The sequence below is a fragment of the Solenopsis invicta genome, chromosome 5 (assembly GCF_016802725.1).
Source record: "Solenopsis invicta isolate M01_SB chromosome 5, UNIL_Sinv_3.0, whole genome shotgun sequence".
In the NCBI taxonomy this organism is placed as follows: Eukaryota; Metazoa; Arthropoda; class Insecta; order Hymenoptera; family Formicidae; genus Solenopsis; species Solenopsis invicta.
In genome coordinates this window covers 14,814,444-14,833,386 of record NC_052668.1, presented here as the reverse complement: position 1 = coordinate 14,833,386, position 18,943 = coordinate 14,814,444, and the positions used below count along the sequence as shown (strand labels likewise).

The window sequence follows — 18,943 nt, the reverse complement described above, 5'->3', positions numbered from 1 at the left end:
TAGTTTAGTTTAAAAGAAACACAGTATCTTATTATAAAATTATGTACTTTTAATTTTCCGTTGTTTAAAATTTTCCTAATATAGAATTTTCTTGCGTTCAGTAACTTTAAAAATACCATTAGAAATTTAGTTAGAAATATCATTTTATCCTTGTTTAACATTAAACAACAAGCATAAAATAATGTTTTTAATGTTTCTAAACACCTCTCTAGAATGACGATCGATTTATCGAAGAAATATTTCAATATAAAAATTTCGCTTAAAAAACCATATTAATGAAATTCCATGTTATTGTTTTAACTTTGTATAACTCAAAATGTGTATAGCTGAATAAAAAGGTAAATAATAAAAAAAACACTCAAGTGTATGTACATTCGTGTGATAATACACTCAAGTTTAAGAATAATGAGAAAGTATAAGTAATTAAAGGTTAAAAGTGAACCTTGAAAAAGTTTAAAAATGATCAAAAGTAAAAATGCCTTATAACAATTGTCACTTATTATGTATTGTCATATTAACATCACTAAAAAACGGCAGGCTACTAAATGAATAACTCCATAAGCAATTGTTAGAATACGTCATCTAATAACGGAGATAATAGGGATAACCATATTGTCGACAGTAGCCATAATACCCTCTTCTCCTCTATATAAATATTATGAAACAATCTTAAATAAAATATTAAGTAAAATACAAAAGATTGAATCTCTATTTTAATGATTTTGAAAAGATAGTTTAATTTAATATCCCTCTTCCTTTTTCCAAAGTTATTAAAATAAAAAGAGTCTCTTAAGGGCTTTTCCTTACTCTATTCGATTGTTTTAACAATTTGAAATCCTTTGAGGAAATAGTACAATGATCATTGTAATGATTCATGTAACATAACAACTGACGTCAGAAAGATAGTATACGTCAAAGATAGTATACGTCAATAATTTAACACTTTCCAAGAGAAGGAGGAAATAGATAGAGGAGAAGAGGGTATTATGGCTACTGTCGACAATATGGTTACCCCTATTATCTCCGTTATTAGATGACGTATTCTAACAATTGCTTATGGTGTTATTCATTTAGTACCCCGCCGTTTTTTAGTGATATTAATATGACAATACATAATAAGTGACAATTGTTATAAGGCATTTTTACTTTTGAGCACTTCTAAACTTTTTCAAGGTTCACCTTTAACTTTTAATTACTCATATTCTTTCTCATTATTCTTAAACTTGAGTGTATTATCACACGAATATACATACACTTGAGTGTTTTTTTTATTATTTACCTTTTTATTCAGCTATACACATTTTGAGTTATACAAAGTTAAAAGAATAACATGGAATTTTATTAATATGGCTTTTTAAGCAAAATTTTTATATTGAAATATTTCTTCAATAAATCGATCGTCATTCTAGAGAGCGGTGTTTAGAAACATTAAAAACATTATTTTATGATTGTTGTTTAATGTTAAACAGGGATAAAATGACATTTCTAACTAAATTTCTAATGGTATTTTTAAAGTTACTGAACGCAAGAAAATTCTATATTAGAAAAATTCTAAACAATGGAAAATTAAAAATACATAATTTTGTAACAAGATACTGTGTTTCTTCTAAACTAAACTAACTTTTTTAAATTATTCTTATAGATAGCCATATTACAACCACTTTTTTCTGCCACCAATTATGCAGAGCATTAGATTTTTATAAATCACGTCCTAAATAATAAATATCTCATTATTTTGAGCCTAGAATCTGTCAAACAACATTTTGACGAATGTAATCGTTCAAGTTTCAATAGAAAATATTAATTATAAACAAAATGATTCAATAAAATGAAAATGGGCCATATTACCCTCTTCTCCTCTACTAAAGACAATTGGATTCATAAGATGTGATTTTTTCAGCAAAGGCTTGGATTGAATTAGACTTTTTATGAAGTCTAATCCAAAGTTAAAAGGAAAGAGCTAAAAGTACGGAGTTAAAAATACAGAAAAAAAATACCACGTGGAGTTATAATTTATAGCTCTTAAAATCTCTTAAAACATTTTCTAAGATTTTTAAGTGGGCTTAATAAATGTATGTTCGATTAAAATGAAAGATAAATCTTACTAACAATAAGTAGATTGTATATTTGTCAAAAACATATAGTTTTACGAATGGATTTGACTGGACGTCGCAAAATTATTTTCAATCTTCACCTTTTTTGAACCACAATATAAATAAACTATTTAATACTATAGGTGTGTTTTAAAAATTTTATATATATGTATATTAAGTAAAATGTATGTCAGTAAGCGAATTATAGTCGAAAATATTTCAAATAAACACAAAATAAAACATTCAATTTTTGTTGTTCTCTTTTCTCGTACCAAGAATTGATGATATCGACAAAATTGTTTTCTCAGCAACAATGATAATGTGTAATTTCCAGATATCGTATATTGCATAATTAATAAGTAAGCGGTTAAGAAATATGAGTACAAGTACACAAGTACACTCACAGAAGTATTTTAAAGTAAAGAATTTAAAATTTTCACATTAAAAATTCGAAAATACAAATAAAACTTTTCTCTGATGTTATCATAATGTAATTAAAAAAAAGATGTTAATATTTATTTTAATTGAAGAAAAAGATTCAAAATACACAAATGGGATCATCTGATATAATACATTCTTCAAATAATTTTTTAAAATTAATTTCCTGTTATAAAAAACTTTTCGGAATACAAACAAGATGTATAACTATATAATAATTTTTCTTCACAAAAACTTTTAAAATTTTGCTGATTATTGAAAAGAAGGAGATATGCGAAATAAAAACAGAATATATGCTGATGATGCGTCGCATTTTCTTGGATGTGTCGCTTATTGCACTTTAATCCAACAAAAGATGAATCTGCAGAAACATGTTTATAATTTCACAGTTCGATTATTGCGTCAATAGGAATATCTCCATTACATGTAAGTGATAATGTTTTGGTGGTCTTGTCGAACTTCCCCTTCGTACAATGAAGTCACATTTCTGCGAAAGAAGGGGAATCTCGCTTTATATATCTGTCCGTTGAGAACGTGTCTCAATCAACTTACGGAGTTTATACAGTGCACATGTTATGGAAGTGAAGTATTAAATCAATAGTATTGCATTTAATACTGAAATATTGAACTATTAAGTTAATACGCACAAACGCTTCTCTCAAGAAGTTCTACAACTAACGTGCTGAAGTTTACTTCAAAGCGTAAGTAAAGATTTTTTTATTATATACATATCTTAATTTAAATTTATTTTGACAAGTTAATAATTTCAAAATTGTAAAGACAATTAAAGATATTATTCATCAATATTAGCTAATTTTATATCAATTTTGATACTATTGCAATTTGATCAAATGTGAAAAATTAGTGCTTAAGAATTAATTTATATATATTTTATCGTGTTTTATTTCAGTTTATATAATTTTCTCTCTCTCTTTTTTTTAATAGATTCAACAGTAACATTAGATTCAAACTTTGACCGGACCTGCCAAAAAAAAAAAACACTTGGGCATGTCGGAAGTTCTAGTTCAAGTGCCTACACTGGTCATCACAAACAGTGAAGATAACTCTAGAGAGACTTCATGGAATGATAATGAAATTAATAACAATTTTCTCAACGTAAAAATCCAGGAAGATAGTAGTTACTCGAGCAGTTACGGTGAATCTTCCTTTGACAGTTCTGACGAATCTAATTCATTGCAAAATCTCATTGACGAGCGCAAGAATTTTATAACAAGATGCAAGCAAGAACTCAACGGCAACAAGTTACCGAAGCACTTTGATCAGTTGACAATCAAGATGCAGTACGATCATCTGATAAACAATATTAGCAAATATTTCCCAAATATACCCGAATCTTTAAGATTTGTCTTGCCGGCGACTTTTGAAAATGGAGACTGTGGACGAAAACCAGATGCAAAACCAGAATGGCTAAACATGGATAAGTTTTATCGCGGACAGCGCTTTGCTCAGCGTTACTTCAGCGTAATCTCCATAAGCAACCTGATGGGTCTGATACAGATATTTAGCTTCTCTGACGGACTGAAACCACTGATTCTCAGTCAGAAATCAAACACTCCGTATCGCGCCTTCGAACGATACCTCAGAACGGTAAGGACCTTCAGGAATTGGTACACAAGCGATCCTTGGTGCAAAAAAACGCCAGCCTACCGTGATATTCAACGAGTTCGAAAGTTACACCGTTCCATGAGACGAAAATTGTGCAGAGAAAAATTCGAGGAGATCGATGAGAACAGCAAGATTCTAAATGCGTTTTGTCCTGTGTTGGGAAAGATCAAGAGAGATTTCGCAGACGCGTGCCCGATAGCAAAGAGCCAGCAATGTCCTTACACGATGACGAAAACGAGAGGTTTGAACCAAGGCGACATGTCGGGCACGCAGTTTGCCTCCATGGGTTTGATAGTACTCTATCCGGAACAATTCGGTATACACAACGCCAGCGAGGAGGATTTGGATGCTTTCTGTCACATGTGGCGCGGACTGGGCTACCTATTAGGCATCGAAGATCACTATAATTTTTGCCGCGGCAGTCTGCAGGACGTACGTCAGCGATCTAAAGATTTCATCGAGCACTGGGTGAAACCGAATTTCCAAACGGTAACGCCAGAGTGGGAGCACATGACCATGTGTCTTTACGAAGGTGTAAAATATATTGCTCGTGTAACCAATTTATACAAAGTGATTCTGCTTCAACTCTGTGACCTGTTTGAACTCAGCATGCCTCGTTTGTACGATTCCTTTAATCTACCAGAGAAAATGATATACATGTTCCATAAGTTTCTATTCAAATATATGGTAAAGCTACCTGGTGTCTTCTCTATCATGAACGCGATGTTAAATGCGTGTCTAGATCAGGCGGCAGACTTTGATGAAAACAAACATGCCAAACTTAGAAAGAAATCAATCAAGAAAATGAAAGAGACTATCCAGAATGAAATTCCTCAATTACAATAGATTTCTATAACTTATTTATTGTCTATGATTTTCGCACGATAGTACTAGAAGAAACAATTTATTTAAAAGAATATTTAAAAAGTTTGAAAAAATATTTTAAAATCATACCAAAAAATATTATCAGAGTTAAATTTTGTATAGAAATGTTAATGAGAATTAATTATACTGATTTTGTTTCTTAAGTAGTATTTTATATTAAACGGGATAACATATAAGTATAAATGTATTCTTAATTTATTAAAACTTTTTATATAGTTTTAAAAATGATTTTATTTATTACTTATTTATTGTTATTATTTAAATCTTTTGTTTACGTTTATTTATGTTTATTATTATAATTATAATTATATTATTATATTTATGTTTAGTATTATATTTATTACGCAATAATTTTATACGAATATTTATTATGCATTACAAATAATATATTTATTTGTCTTAATTTATTATTTTTGTATAAAATATAATTCTGAATAATAAACTAATTATTTGTATTATTTTGATCAATTCTTTTTTTACCCTTCCTTCATAATTTTTTATCCAAAATAAGTGTATTACTTTGTCTCTATTTTTTCTATATTATCAAATTTTAATGAGGTAAATTTTGACTCTTAAATAAAATGTCGTAAGTAGATGTAAACATTAAAAAATAATTGTAAACAGTGCCATTTTCTTAAAATTTATTTTTTTAAATGTTTAATATCATAAACTTACAACGATGTAATCAGTACATAAATTATTATTCAACAATTACTTAAAAATTAGAATAAATTATATCGTTTTTAAAAGTATAAGTTAAATTATTCTATAATTTTATCAAGTTTCCTATTTTTAGTATTCCTAGCTTCTATCCCATTGTAATTTTTTGTTTTATTTTTTTAAGTACACTGTTTTTTATTTTTAACTTTTAAAAAATTTTTCTTTTATTAATTTTCTATATAGTCTTGTTTATAATAAAATTTTTTTTATATAAATATATATAAATATACATGTCTGTATATAAATTTAACAATAATATTTAAAATAAATTCTAAATTATAAATTGTAAAATAAATAGTAACGTTACATATTATTGCCCATTGTTATAAATTCATTGTTATATATTATTACAGGAAATTATAGGAAAAAAAAAATAATAAAAGAAGCACATTGCATATTTTGAAAACATAAAATTCATACGGCGGCAGACTCATGTATTAATGAGTATACTTTAATTCTGGAATAAGATTTCCAAGTTTGTAAAATTAATACACACGAAAAGTGATGTCAAGAAAATTATTGCATTTAAATTGCGTTTAAATGGCCGCTCTCAAACTTCTCTCTGAGCTGCGTTCCAAAATCGTACTACATTAACTAAAAAGCTATAACTTAGGTTACGTATACTATAGTTTTTTATTTAGTGAGCGCTCACATAGGATGTGGAATGACAGAACTGCGAAACGTTCGTGATTGGTAGCGGCTTCATTCCGCCGATTCCGTTCGGCTAAAATGTATTTTCCTATGTCCCATTGAGTGAAAATTGCGGAATGCGCAATTAGTGCTGATCAATCGCAAGAGCCTTCTCGTAGATCACTTATATGAGATCTGTCGGAATAGTGTTTGTCATTGGCTTGCATTGATTGCGCATTTACAAGTTCCGCTCCATGAGACATAGGAAACAAACTGATGATCGGAAATTACAAACACATACTTTATAACACAATATTATTTAACATTATATAATATTCCTGAAATATTAGATTTAATATTAAAAAATATTATATTCTCGGAATATTATTTTAATATTATTTTAATTTTTAATAATATTCGTATAATATTCTAAGAATATTAAAGCTCTAATAGGATACAGGGACGCCTGCATACCGACTGTGTATGTGTACCGATTTTGATTTACATTTTTGCTCTTGTCTTCAAAAAGACAAACAGATACATATACAACATAACAACAGTTATTTGCCTGCCATTGCAGCAATGAAATCTGATAAATTATTTATTGTTATTTGTGGGCTTTTAAAAAAATTAAAACAAAATCATAGTGCGTTTGATCAACACGAAGACTGCGTCAGAAGATTGCAAAATTGTATATTCTGTATACAATTGCAAAAAAAGAGAAAATCGTAATCCTTTTGTAAAATAAAAGTACGCATAAAAAAAACGTGGATAGGATAGATTTTACGAGAAAATCGAAAGAAAGAAGAAAAGAAAAATCGTGAGAATGGCCATGTCCACGATTTAGTTGATATGATTTTTCGAAACGCCATACGCCATCTCTACAATGAGAACATACACTACGATGCCAATGTATATATAGACAGTCTGTTAATAACTCGGAAAGTTGGCACACCTGGCGAAGGGATGAGTGCCGAGCGCGCGTACACGAACTTTAAATTTTTCCTATCCTAACGGCTTATGCACGATTTATTGAGTCGCAATTTATGCGAGCGCAATCAGGACGAGACACAAATACTGAAATATGGGGGCAAATAAACAGTAGATACTCGTACAAATAAATTGACTCACCGTTCGCTGATCGCTCCGTCCAGCTCCGTCTCGTATAATAGTCTCAGCCGCCGCTTTCGAAGATCCAAAATCCCTTTCCTCTCGATTCATACTTGGCACAAACGCGCGACACTTGGTTCGTTTTCGGCACTCCCGGTACTCACGCCCGTCGAAAATTCGAGATACGAAATACGGGGCAACGGCCGAGAAGACGCGATTAAACGCGCGACGCGACTTCGAGCCATCCCGACCGATCATTGTCGTCTGAGCGACACAAAGGATCCAAGATTCTCCTCACGGCGATTAGTCTTGATTCATACTTGGGACGAACGCGCGAGCCTTCGTTTTCGGAACTCTCGAAACCCTCCTAGTGCTCACGCGTGTCTGAAACTTGGAATAAGAGGCAACGGAGAAGCTGCGAAACACGATTGAATGCGACACGACTTCGCACCATGCATTCGACACGACTTCGCACCATGCATTCGACACGACGGATGTCGGTACAAGGGCCGACACTTCACTTTCGGCAGTCCACGACACTCTCGAAACACTCGCTGGCATCAAACACTCGTACAGGATGATGAGGATACGAGTTGAAATGCGCTGTGACGCACCGCGACCTTCCGCCGTGCTCCCTAACCGACCGACTGCTGGCACTGCGTACTGCGTAGCGGCGTGACGTATGACTCACGTGACTAGCGCCTGCGCGCCGCTACCGCCGCTACTACGCAGTCGGTCGGTACGTCGGTTAGGGGGGACGTGGGAAGATCGTGGCGCGTCGCGGCGCATTTCAACTTGTTTCAACTCGCATCCTCGTCGTCCCGTACGAGTTTTTGTCGCGAGCGAGTGTTTCGAGAGTTTCGTGGAGTGTCGGATGTGAAGTAAATTGTCGGGCATTCGTGCTAACATTCATCGTCAGTCGGATGCGCTGTATTATGCGCGAAGTTGTATCGTGTTTAATCGTATTTTGCATCTTCTCTGCTAGCTGCCTCATATCCCGAGTTTCCGTCGCAGAAAAAAGATTATTGCAAGGAGCAAGTGCAAATCTTGAGAAGGAAATGCAGGCTCAAGCTGAAGAAAAATATATTAATTATTTTAGATTGCCACCTCAATTATTTGATGAATTACTAAAATTAGTCGGACCTGTTATTACCAAAGAATTCGTGATCCCATTTCGCCTAAAACTCGACTACACATAACACTGCGGTTTTTAGCATCAGGAGATAGCATGAAATCAATATCGTAATGACAATTATTTGATGAAGTAAAATTAATAAATAAAATATTTATTAATTAAGTCTTCAGTTTTTCTTCGTGAGAACACGTGAAAGATGAATACATGCGCAAAAATTATTTCGCTGAAAACGGAAAAAGAAAACGGCGGAATCAGCGGACTCGGCGATATGAAGCCGCTACCAATCACAAACGTTTAGCAGTTCCGCCATTCCGCATCCCATGTGAGCGCCCTTGGTACGGTTGTGGAACGTAACCCTGGTTTATAACAAGAGGGCGTCAGTGCACGGTGAAACTGTCTGTTATATAGAAGCTCTTCTATACCATTCTATACTATATTTGTGTACCTTATATGATCAGCTGTCACGCTGTCAGCAGTGTTAGTTACTCTCTTTATATTTTGCAATTTCAAGTAAATTTCTTTCCAAAATATTTTTTCGTTTTAGTTATCCAACTTAAATTGTTCTAAAATATACGTCAGAGTTTATAAATTGATTATTTAAAGTATATTGTATTGTGTGCAACAAAGAAGAAGCACAATTATACGGAATACCGTAAAATTGTTGATTATGTCTACCGCAGAAGTAGAGGATGATATTTATGCGGGATATAATGATTACCCATCGGTGTATAATATCAAAGATCTCGAGGAGGATGAATTATTTCAGGAAGCTATCAAGACAAGTTATGGAAAAAGATCAATAGTGAGTCATTATATTTCTAGTATCTGAAACTTCCATATCCAGCATTTTATAATGCATAATGCAATATATTTATAACTAAATTGCAATTATATTAGAAATTAAATATCCATTTATTCTTGTTATAAATATATTTTATTTGATATTTAACAGTTTACTCCAAAAACACCAGGCACTGCGATGCGTTTTGGAACATCAAGTCGAGTAAGTCATTAGAGTTTATGTATATTTACATATAGAAGTATATGTTACTATAAGCAATTTAATTGTAGTTTCAGTTAAAATTAATTTATATTTAATTTTTTCTCAGCATAATAGGTTTTTCATAAAATAGATTTTATAGGTGAAAATAGATGGTAATGTTATGTATTTTATAGTCATTGTATTTATAATTTTTAATCAATTTAAATTTAATAATATTCAAATTCAAATTCTTTCTTATAATAAAAAATTTATAATATTAAGATTAAAGAAAAATCAATTTTTTATATTGGACAAAGAATCTCAGCTATTAATTGCTGAAAAAATATGTAGCAAGGTGCTCCACATATTTATTATCTTATAATCTTATAATTTTATTGATATTATATACTCTTTAGTGTATAATATTACTTGATTTTGCGCTTTTATTTTTCTAGTTTCAAAGTGGTACTACTACAGCAATTCAACCTATGACAAGTAGACCTATGACAGCGGTAAGAAGTGCTGGATATACCAGCAATCAACAGGCTTTTGATCCTCTTAACTTAGGGACTAGTTCCAAAGGGTCTGCACCGCCGTTAGAAATTAACAAAGAAGACACGTATGAGATTTACATTTACATTTGTATTACTTATATACATGATGTTAAAAAATTCTTTTTTCTATTTAAGGCCCGAAGAGAAAATAAAAGTAACGGAAAGAAAAATAATGGGTTTGATCGAAACTTCTACACAGGCAGCTTCGGAAAATAATATCAAGATCGCTTTAGAACGTGCACGAGAAGCTTCCTCAAGGGAAAGGGCTCTTATACGATTGCAGGAACAAGCTGGTCTCAGTGACAATCACAATATAGACTTAACGTTTGCAGTAAGTTCATTAAATTGTTATAATCTCTTGTGATTTTTCATATCATTGGTTGGTGAAGTTTCAACATTTCATGTTCATGGACTGTTCTTTTTTGTTGCTTGCATTTTATTAACGAATTGCAAAAATAAAATAAACGATGCTCTGTTTTAGTGCAATACTATAAATACAATGAAAACATACATCCAAGTGCTGTCCAAATGTCATTAAAAGTTTTTCCTTTTCAAATCTTATTTTTTCATTATAATAATTAAAAAACCCAATTTTCTATTATTAATTACTAATCATGAATCTTTTACAATAATTCTATAATAATTCTTACAACACTTTATTTAAAGCTCTTTTTTAGCTTACCAATTACATAATATGCAATTACATGCATTATTGCATTTAATTACATGCATCCGGCAACTAGTTATAAGATGCAAGGAAACAATATGATATGAAAGTGGGATAAAAGTTATATTCCGATTATTGCTTTTTATGTGCAAATTTTTTTATTTATTTTCAACAGGTGCTGTTTAATTTAGCGGTTCAATACACGAATAACGAAATGTATACAGAGGCTATAGCAACTTATCAGGCTATAACAAGGAACAGGATGTTTAGTAACAGTGCCCGACTCAAAGTTAATATGGGTAACATTTATGTAAAAATGGGACAATTATCTCAAGCTATAAAAATGTACAGAATGGCATTTGATCAAGCCCCGACAGCCCATAAGGATTTAAGGTGAGTACTTGTTTTATCAATTTATACAACTGAGAAGTCATTTATACAGTCGAGAAACGATTATGCCATTGATAATAACATCATTAATCTGGAAAATATTTCGCAGAATAAAAATTATGCATAATATGGGAATGTTATTTGTGCAAATGGGTCGGTTAGAAGAGGCAGCTAATAGTTTTGAGTGGGTGATGAGAGAGAGAGCTGAGTTTAAAGCGGGTTTGCATGCTGTTTTATGTCATTTTGCATTATCTCATCGTGATAAGATGAAAAGAGCTTTTTTAGAATTACTAGAAGTACAACTTAATATAGATCAGGAGGACAAGTATAGCATAAATCCTGTGAGTTTAGCATTATCATATTGTGTTTACTAAAGCTATATCTTTTAAAGAGTTGCCAACACCTGCACTGCTACATATCACAGTGTGTGTTATACAATTCACATGAAGATGCACCATAGTAATTTATTTATGACAATTGCCTCTTTTCATCAAATATTCAATACTCAAACGAATTTCTCATCGCTCTTTTTTATTTTTGACAGCTACGTTCTGTTTATATATAAACGATAGTTATTTGTGAATATTTCAGAGATGATTTTTCATTCACACGTATAAAGTAAATGAAACATTAAGCCCTATCACTATGTATTATACTATTTATATTTTTTTATTTATGTAGGATGATGCTGCAACTAATATATTAAATGAAGTAATAAGGAATGACGATTTGTCAAAGTTAGAGAAAGAAATAAAATTGGAATCGGAGAAAACTATACTTTGTGCGGCAAAGCTTATAGCGCCTGTTATTGAAGATACACTTACTGCTGGATTTGCTTGGTATATTTTAAAGAATTATAACATTAAAAAAATACATTGTATTTTAATGTTTAGTTTCTTCACAAAAATTTGTGCAATTATTTTAGGTGTGTTGATGCTATAAAATCCTCGACGCATAGCATTCTAGCTGCTGATTTAGAAATAAACAAAGCCATGGTATTTTTGCATAATCGAGAGACACAGCTAGCCATAGATACATTAAAAATATTTGAAAATCGTGACACCAAAGCTAATAGCGCGGCAGCAACTATGCTTTCGTTCATCTACTATCTCGTGAGTAATATTTTATAAATATGTGCAAATATCTGTTTGTTTTTTACAACTAAGCAGAAAATTCTTCAGCAAGGAGATTATGATCAAGCTGAAAAATATGGAGAAATAGCTCGCAATGCCGATGCTTACAATGCAGCGGCATACGTTAATTTATCCGCTTGTGCAATTAAAAAAGATGAACTGAACATTGCTAGAGAGCTATTATTGTGTGCGCTAGAAACAGATGCGAGTCATGTACAAGCTTTATATAATTTAGGTAATGATGTCATAAAAATTACTTTGCTTAAATATTTTAATTATTTATTGTCTTGCACTACAGACTTTTTTATATTAATTTAATATAACTACCTAATGAATATATTATTTTATTAATGTTGATGTCTTTCTTATTTATAGGTTTAGTTTATAAAAAAGAAAATATGTATGAAGAAGCCTTAGAGTGTTTTTGGAAAATTCGTAATATTGTTCGACATGACCCACAAACGTTATATCAAATTGGTCATCTATATCAATTGATGACCGATATTGATCAAGCATCTGAATGGTATTTCAAGTTAAATTATATTTTATTCTCTATTTTTTATTTTTGTATAATTAATTTCTGGTATTTACTATTAAATATCATGACTAATTCAAATTTTATTTTAACAGGTACAATCAATTGTTAGGTATAATATCATCTGATCCAGGTGTTTTACAAAAATTGGGAGAACTGTACGATTCAATAGGGGATAAGCAGCAGGCATTTCAGTTTTATAATGATGTGAGTGTTTTCGATTTCTTCTTATTAACTGAATTTTCGAATTGCCTATAAGCATGTATTAATATTTTGTGATATATGTGTATTTACTCTGTTTATTAATTATATTTATTACAGTCCCATAGATTTTATCCTGCTAATTTTGAAGTGATAGACTGGATTGGATCCTACTTTATATCAATGCAGGTACAACTTTTATTATTAACATCCTGCTGTCGAAAATAAAGTAAAAAATTTGTATATATTTTCTTTGTTTATTATACATTTTATTACTATTTTTTCTTTAAGGTTGCTGAGAAAGCATTGGCTTATTTTCAAAAAGCGGTAGAACTTGCACCAGATGAACCAAGGTGGAGATTATTAGTTGCCGCCTGTTTAAGACGCACTGGACAATTTCACAAAGCTCTTGCGGAATATCAAGATATTCATAATAAATTTCCGGAAAATATAGAATGTTTAAAATTTTTGATCAGGCTATGTAGCGATCTGGGATTGAAAGAAGCGCAGATGTACACAGCTGAATTGAAAAAGGCCGAGAAAGCTAAAGAATTAAGAGAGAGACAAGGTTCAGCAAGACCAGGCACAACAGGTATATACTTTAATAATTCAATATTTGAAGGTGTAATAATTGAGTAACAGTTTGTATATATATTGAGATTCAATAAATTTGGATTGCTCTTCAGTTGCTACTAATTTCCATTTGATTTATTGTTTATATTGAATCATGTGTGTAATATTTATTTCTTTTAAAAAAATATTTATTTCTTTTGAATTATAATTCAATCTCGATTGTATGTTTTGTGCAGGTTCTAGAAAAAGTAATAGTGGAACGTCATCCCGGGGTGGTTCAGGATTGAGTATACTATCAGATCAAAGACGAAGTCCGGATCGACGACCAATTTCAGGGCGAAATGATTATCAAGGTATGTATAATTATTAATCTTAACTACAATGGCTGAACAATTATATGCGTGGCAAATTTTTTTTTTATGAGAGTTTTAACTAAAATAAAATTTAAAAAGTTAATGTTTTTTGATCTGATGTAGTAATTTAACATTCCATTATAAAACTGAAAAATAATTATTTATTACAAATATAACAGAAAATAAAGTTTGTAAGGCTCTATGTAATACAAATAAAGATTTTTTTCTATTTTTTTTTTAAAGTTAAGCTTAGAATATTTTTTCTAAATAACAGTAATTTTAGACTGTAATTTTGCCATATGAAAAATATTTGTAATTATATGCAGTGGAGTACATTTGTACCCTGTTAGTGTATTTAAAGATTAAAACTTTTGTAGAATTAAATAATTTCTTACATTTTTCCACTGATTTATTCTAATTATCTATTGAATAAATATTCAGTGTTTGCCATTATATTTATTTTATATTATGATTAATTTTTATTTTTACATTTTACACAATTTTTTTGTAACTTTGGTAAATTTTTTATATGTATGCAATTTTATTGTAATAATACATGAACTTTATGAAAAATTTTGTGGTTGTTCAGTTAATAATTTTAGTATGACTAGCATTACACGTTTCCATTGAATGCAAGCATCAGCAAAAATGATCTACAAGTGGTGCGCGAATCACTCTAATGGATTGAATAAGTGATGGATGACTGCGACCGCTTTGACTAGTCTATTCTTGTTCTCTCTTTATCACTTAATACATTCGATAGACCGTTACGTATTACTGATCGGAACTATGAATCTGAGGATGCATATTGCTAGAATATTTATGTCATATTGTGACCATTTTTGTTTGCTGTCCATTTATAATACGTGTGATATATGACTAATTATATCTAAATATGTTATTCATTTAATTATTAGAATCACGAAAACAATTTCTAATTTATTTCTAGCTACGAGTTATGCAGACCCTATAGGACCTCTTCCTACTCGTCCTATGCCTACTCGTCCTATGACAGCTGCTGGAAAACGAGATGATGACTTTGGTGACGAAGAACTCGGAGATGATCTTCTACCCGAATAAAAGTATTGTATTTATTATGACTTTATTATTATAGAATTTATAAAATTGTTGTATAGATTACATTTTTTTATGAAAATGCAGTTGTAGAAGAATTAAAATATATGTAAATTATACTATGTCAGCACAAGCCATTTTCACATTAATATTTGAATCATTTTATATTAAAAATATTGTCAGAATTAGTGTTGCGAGAAATTGGAAATTTTATTACGGAAGATATATTATATTATATTACACTTTTCAAATCATAAAAATTTTTGAAAATGTATAATTTCTTTAATACAATAATTTATGACATATTTATACCGGCATTGGTTACAAAATTTCGGCAGTGGACTGCCGAAAAAAGTAAGCAGTGACCTATAATATTGACGGCATTGTCGTCAGTGATTGGGGAGTGGTGAGCTCACTTCAGAGTCGATCATGGGGTTGAGCACAAAAATTTTTGAATACTTCGGGAAAACTTTAGAATTCTTGTGCAGGCATTGGCGTATGATAATGGGCACGCGGTAGTGTTCATAATTGCATGGCATTGCCTTAATTTTAATATAGGATTGACGGCATTGTAGGCATTGACTAACAATAAGCATTGTCGGCAGTGTACAAAAATGTCGGCAGTGTTTTACAGCAATGCCAAAAATCAGATTGCGTGTACAGAAATATTATATTATATTACACTTTTCAAATCATAAAAATTTTTGAAAATGTATAATTTCTTTAATACAATAATTTATGACATATTTATATAATAATCAACTACACGTTTAGTTATTTATTATATTATTACACAATATTTTTGGCATATTAATGTTAGCAATTATACTTAATATTAGTTAAGGATCATGTGTATAGTTTTATTACAATTGCAATAAATCATTTAATGATCTAAATTTGTAACACATCACGTACAGTTCTATTAATACATTGGAGATTTAATGAGATGGGTCAACAGATCAAATGTTCTCCCTTTGGAGAGGTCAGTCTTTTGAACGTATTTGACATGTTTTATTAATTGTATATCGTGCATTGCGTGCTGTAAGATTATAGAATGTCTATTTCTTTATAATTCCTTTATTAAAAATTTGTAATATTACTATAGGTATAGCTTTAATATACTATTTAAGTTTTATTTTATATTTTATTAAATCTTATATCAAAATGGGATCTAATCGAACATATTTAGTGATGTAAAATTGTTCTTTACTGAAGAGAAATACAGAATTGTAGGTAATTGAAATGATCTAAATTTAAATACATACATCAGTCATTTTTATATTCTATTCAATTTATGCAAAGACAAATTTTATCACTTTTCTATATACATTACATATTGAGACTTTAACTATGGTCGCCTTAATAAGGATATTCCACGTTTATGTTCATATTACACATTCATATTTGAGAGTATAGTATGAACATAGACGTGGAATATCCTTATTGAGGCGGCCATAGTTAAAATTCCAATATATGTCTACGCCCTATATACAAGAATATTACATATGCATTTTTATGCATTTTGCATTGCACATTTCTATTATTTCAAGCGTTGGTAAGAAAAATACATAAAACTATTTCAAAAGAAATTATGTGAGCATATCCAGAGACAAAAGGTAGTCAATCATTTTTAAAAGTTTCAGATATACATATATTCGTTTAGAATTACGATATTTTATTATTTACTTATTTATTTAAAGAATTACAATTAAATTAATGAGTAATAAATTTATATTCAACCTAATTTTATGCAAATAATTAAACAAGACCAAGTTGTCGACATTTTTTTAATTGAACGATTCTACTTGTTTAAGCATATATGTGCGTAAATATTCTTATTGTGCGTAATAAATATTCTTATTGTGCGTAAATATTCTTATTAATAAGATCTTTGTAGATATCAACTACAGAATGACATTAATATATTTTTTAAATTAAAGATAATATATGCAATAAGAAATTGAGTTCAAAGATAAAACGAGATGCACGAAACAAATAGTTGATAAATTTGTTTAATTGATTGACTATGTGCTAGACTACGTGTCTCATGGGATATCAACGTATTTACTTGTGTCTATACACGTACTTATAGATGCTAGGATTTGTGAACTAAGATTGAATAAATGGACGTGACAATTGAAAGAAGCATCAGCCATCTTAAATGTATCTAATAATATCTCGTCAAATGTCGACTAAGATAGTGAATTATGTATTATTAAGTATTTATTAAATTTTTAAATTTCGAAATGATTCAAGCTTTTATATTTTAAAAAATAAGAAATTTAAGTTTTTTTAAAGGAATTGTCAATAAGTAACTATAGTTGAGACATTGCGATAACAATATTGATTTTTAAGTTTAATATAAAAAAATCTTCTCGATTTCTTTCTCTAAATGAAATGTTAACGTCTTAAACATATGAAATAATTATTTCTACAATTAAACATCTAATTATTGAAAATCATGATTTTTTTTGTACTTATCTTTTCTTTATTAAAATTAGGAATTAAATTAACGATCAAAGTTTAAAAATTAGCTTTTAGAATTTGTTCCGTTTTTTCTACTTTCCTCGTCTCTTTCTCTATTTTTTTAACATATTCAAATTTAAATAAAGTTATTTATATCATCCATTATTTTTTAAACACTTTCTTCTTTAAAAGTTAATTGTTAAAAATTGTTAACAGTAAAATTTCTTTTATACGTATTCTCTAACTACTTGGATATTATTGATCAAAAATAACCAAGATTTAATTAATTTTCTTATAATGCTTTTTATAATAAGCTTTAATATTTTTAGTTACTCTGACAATCACAGGCATGTCCTATTTCTTCTATCATATTTCTTATTAGATAGTTAACAACTCATGCTTTACATATGCTAATCGAATCAAATCGTTAAACACTTCTTTGATCAATTCGAAATTCATTATTCCTTAGCGAAAGTGTTTCAGAGTCATGTGATGAGAGCAATAAGAAAGTCATAAATAACAGTCAATACCAATTGTCAATCTCAACAATTTTCATCATATAATGTTTTGAATCAATCTCATTCTAACTTTTGGATTTCAAACTTCTTATTCAATTGACTTTTAGAGGAAAGCTCAGAAAGATTGAGTGTGAAATTTCAGAAAACTACAGAAAAAAGAGATAACATTCGAACAAATATTTACTAAGATTCCAAATCCGCTTTTGAATTTGTCAACAAACACGCCCATGAGTTCGACAGCGTAACATCAATTCGCGATTCGCTACCGTGATCGCGGCTTTCCGTAATATTCGCAGACGTCACGAGCGAAGGCGCGAGAGCCAGCGAGAGCCAGAGGTAGTGCCCGCGTGTATCCGCGTGACCCCTCGTTCGTTTTACGCGTTTACGCTTATACGCGATACCGCCGGAATACGGACGTATGTGTGACGCACGCGGCCAATAGTGGTGGATGCCGCGGGCCAGACGATCATGGGTCACCACTGGAAGCTCGTTGGAGGCACGACCAGTCGTCGCTCGGCTCCGTCGCGAGTACCCACTTCCCGCTGTTCCGTTCACGCGCGTATTACGACGGAGAGTCAAGCTCGCGGAGAGACCAGCAGCAGCCAGCGTCGTCAGTCTCGCATCGATCGTTCCGGAGATCGCGGAAGCGCGGTGGCACGTGTACGAAATCAGGTATCGTATCTTGCAAAACCGGGTCAATAGTGCACCGCCATCAAACGCGCCCTCCTACCTTTGACTGCAAACTGGTACCTTTCCTGGACCATCCACCTGTCGATACTCATGAATCATTGAAGGGCCTGTACACGAGGGCCGAATTTGTCGTCGAGGAATTTTCTTTGAAAGATCTCTTCGCTAACTAC

General features: G+C 31.0%; 3 protein-coding genes across 3 annotated transcripts in view; 2 read left to right on the top strand and 1 right to left on the bottom strand.

Moving 5' to 3' along the window:
- Nucleotides 1-8,112, bottom strand: part of LOC105202329 (carcinine transporter) — a 59,751-nt gene extending 51,639 nt beyond the window's left edge. The window contains exon 1 of the mRNA XM_011170784.3: nucleotides 7,524-8,112. The gene's annotated coding sequence lies outside the window, so the exon portion shown is untranslated. The remainder of the gene's footprint in view (nucleotides 1-7,523) is intronic.
- On the top strand, nucleotides 3,066-5,257 carry LOC105202327. The gene is made up of 2 exons (XM_011170778.3): nucleotides 3,066-3,232; nucleotides 3,477-5,257. Exon 2 carries the CDS (start codon nucleotides 3,540-3,542, stop codon nucleotides 5,001-5,003), a length of 1,464 nt encoding a protein of 487 aa, XP_011169080.1. The 5' UTR covers nucleotides 3,066-3,232; nucleotides 3,477-3,539; the 3' UTR covers nucleotides 5,004-5,257.
- A 989-nt stretch (nucleotides 8,113-9,101) lies between the features above and the next one.
- On the top strand, nucleotides 9,102-15,105 carry LOC105202326 (intraflagellar transport protein 88 homolog). The gene is made up of 15 exons (XM_011170777.3): nucleotides 9,102-9,439; nucleotides 9,590-9,640; nucleotides 10,075-10,238; nucleotides 10,309-10,504; nucleotides 11,016-11,233; nucleotides 11,340-11,571; nucleotides 11,912-12,069; nucleotides 12,156-12,342; nucleotides 12,412-12,598; nucleotides 12,739-12,886; nucleotides 12,994-13,105; nucleotides 13,220-13,288; nucleotides 13,391-13,691; nucleotides 13,909-14,025; nucleotides 14,975-15,105. The coding sequence occupies exons 1-15, from the start codon at nucleotides 9,305-9,307 to the stop codon at nucleotides 15,103-15,105; spliced, it is 2,406 nt and encodes an 801-aa protein (XP_011169079.2). The 5' UTR covers nucleotides 9,102-9,304.
- The last annotated feature ends 3,838 nt before the right edge of the window (nucleotides 15,106-18,943 follow it).

Bases quoted from the DNA above. Each gene is read 5' to 3' on its own strand.
- LOC105202327 (XM_011170778.3), top strand. From the start codon at position 3,540: ATGTCGGAAGTTCTAGTTCAAGTGCCTACACTGGTCATCACAAACAGT.
- LOC105202326 (XM_011170777.3), top strand. From the start codon at position 9,305: ATGTCTACCGCAGAAGTAGAGGATGATATTTATGCGGGATATAATGAT. The intron at 10,505-11,015 runs GTAAGTTCATTA...TATTTTCAACAG, and splicing joins ATATAGACTTAACGTTTGCA to GTGCTGTTTAATTTAGCGGT. The intron at 12,887-12,993 runs GTATTTCAAGTT...TTATTTTAACAG, and splicing joins ATTGATCAAGCATCTGAATG to GTACAATCAATTGTTAGGTA.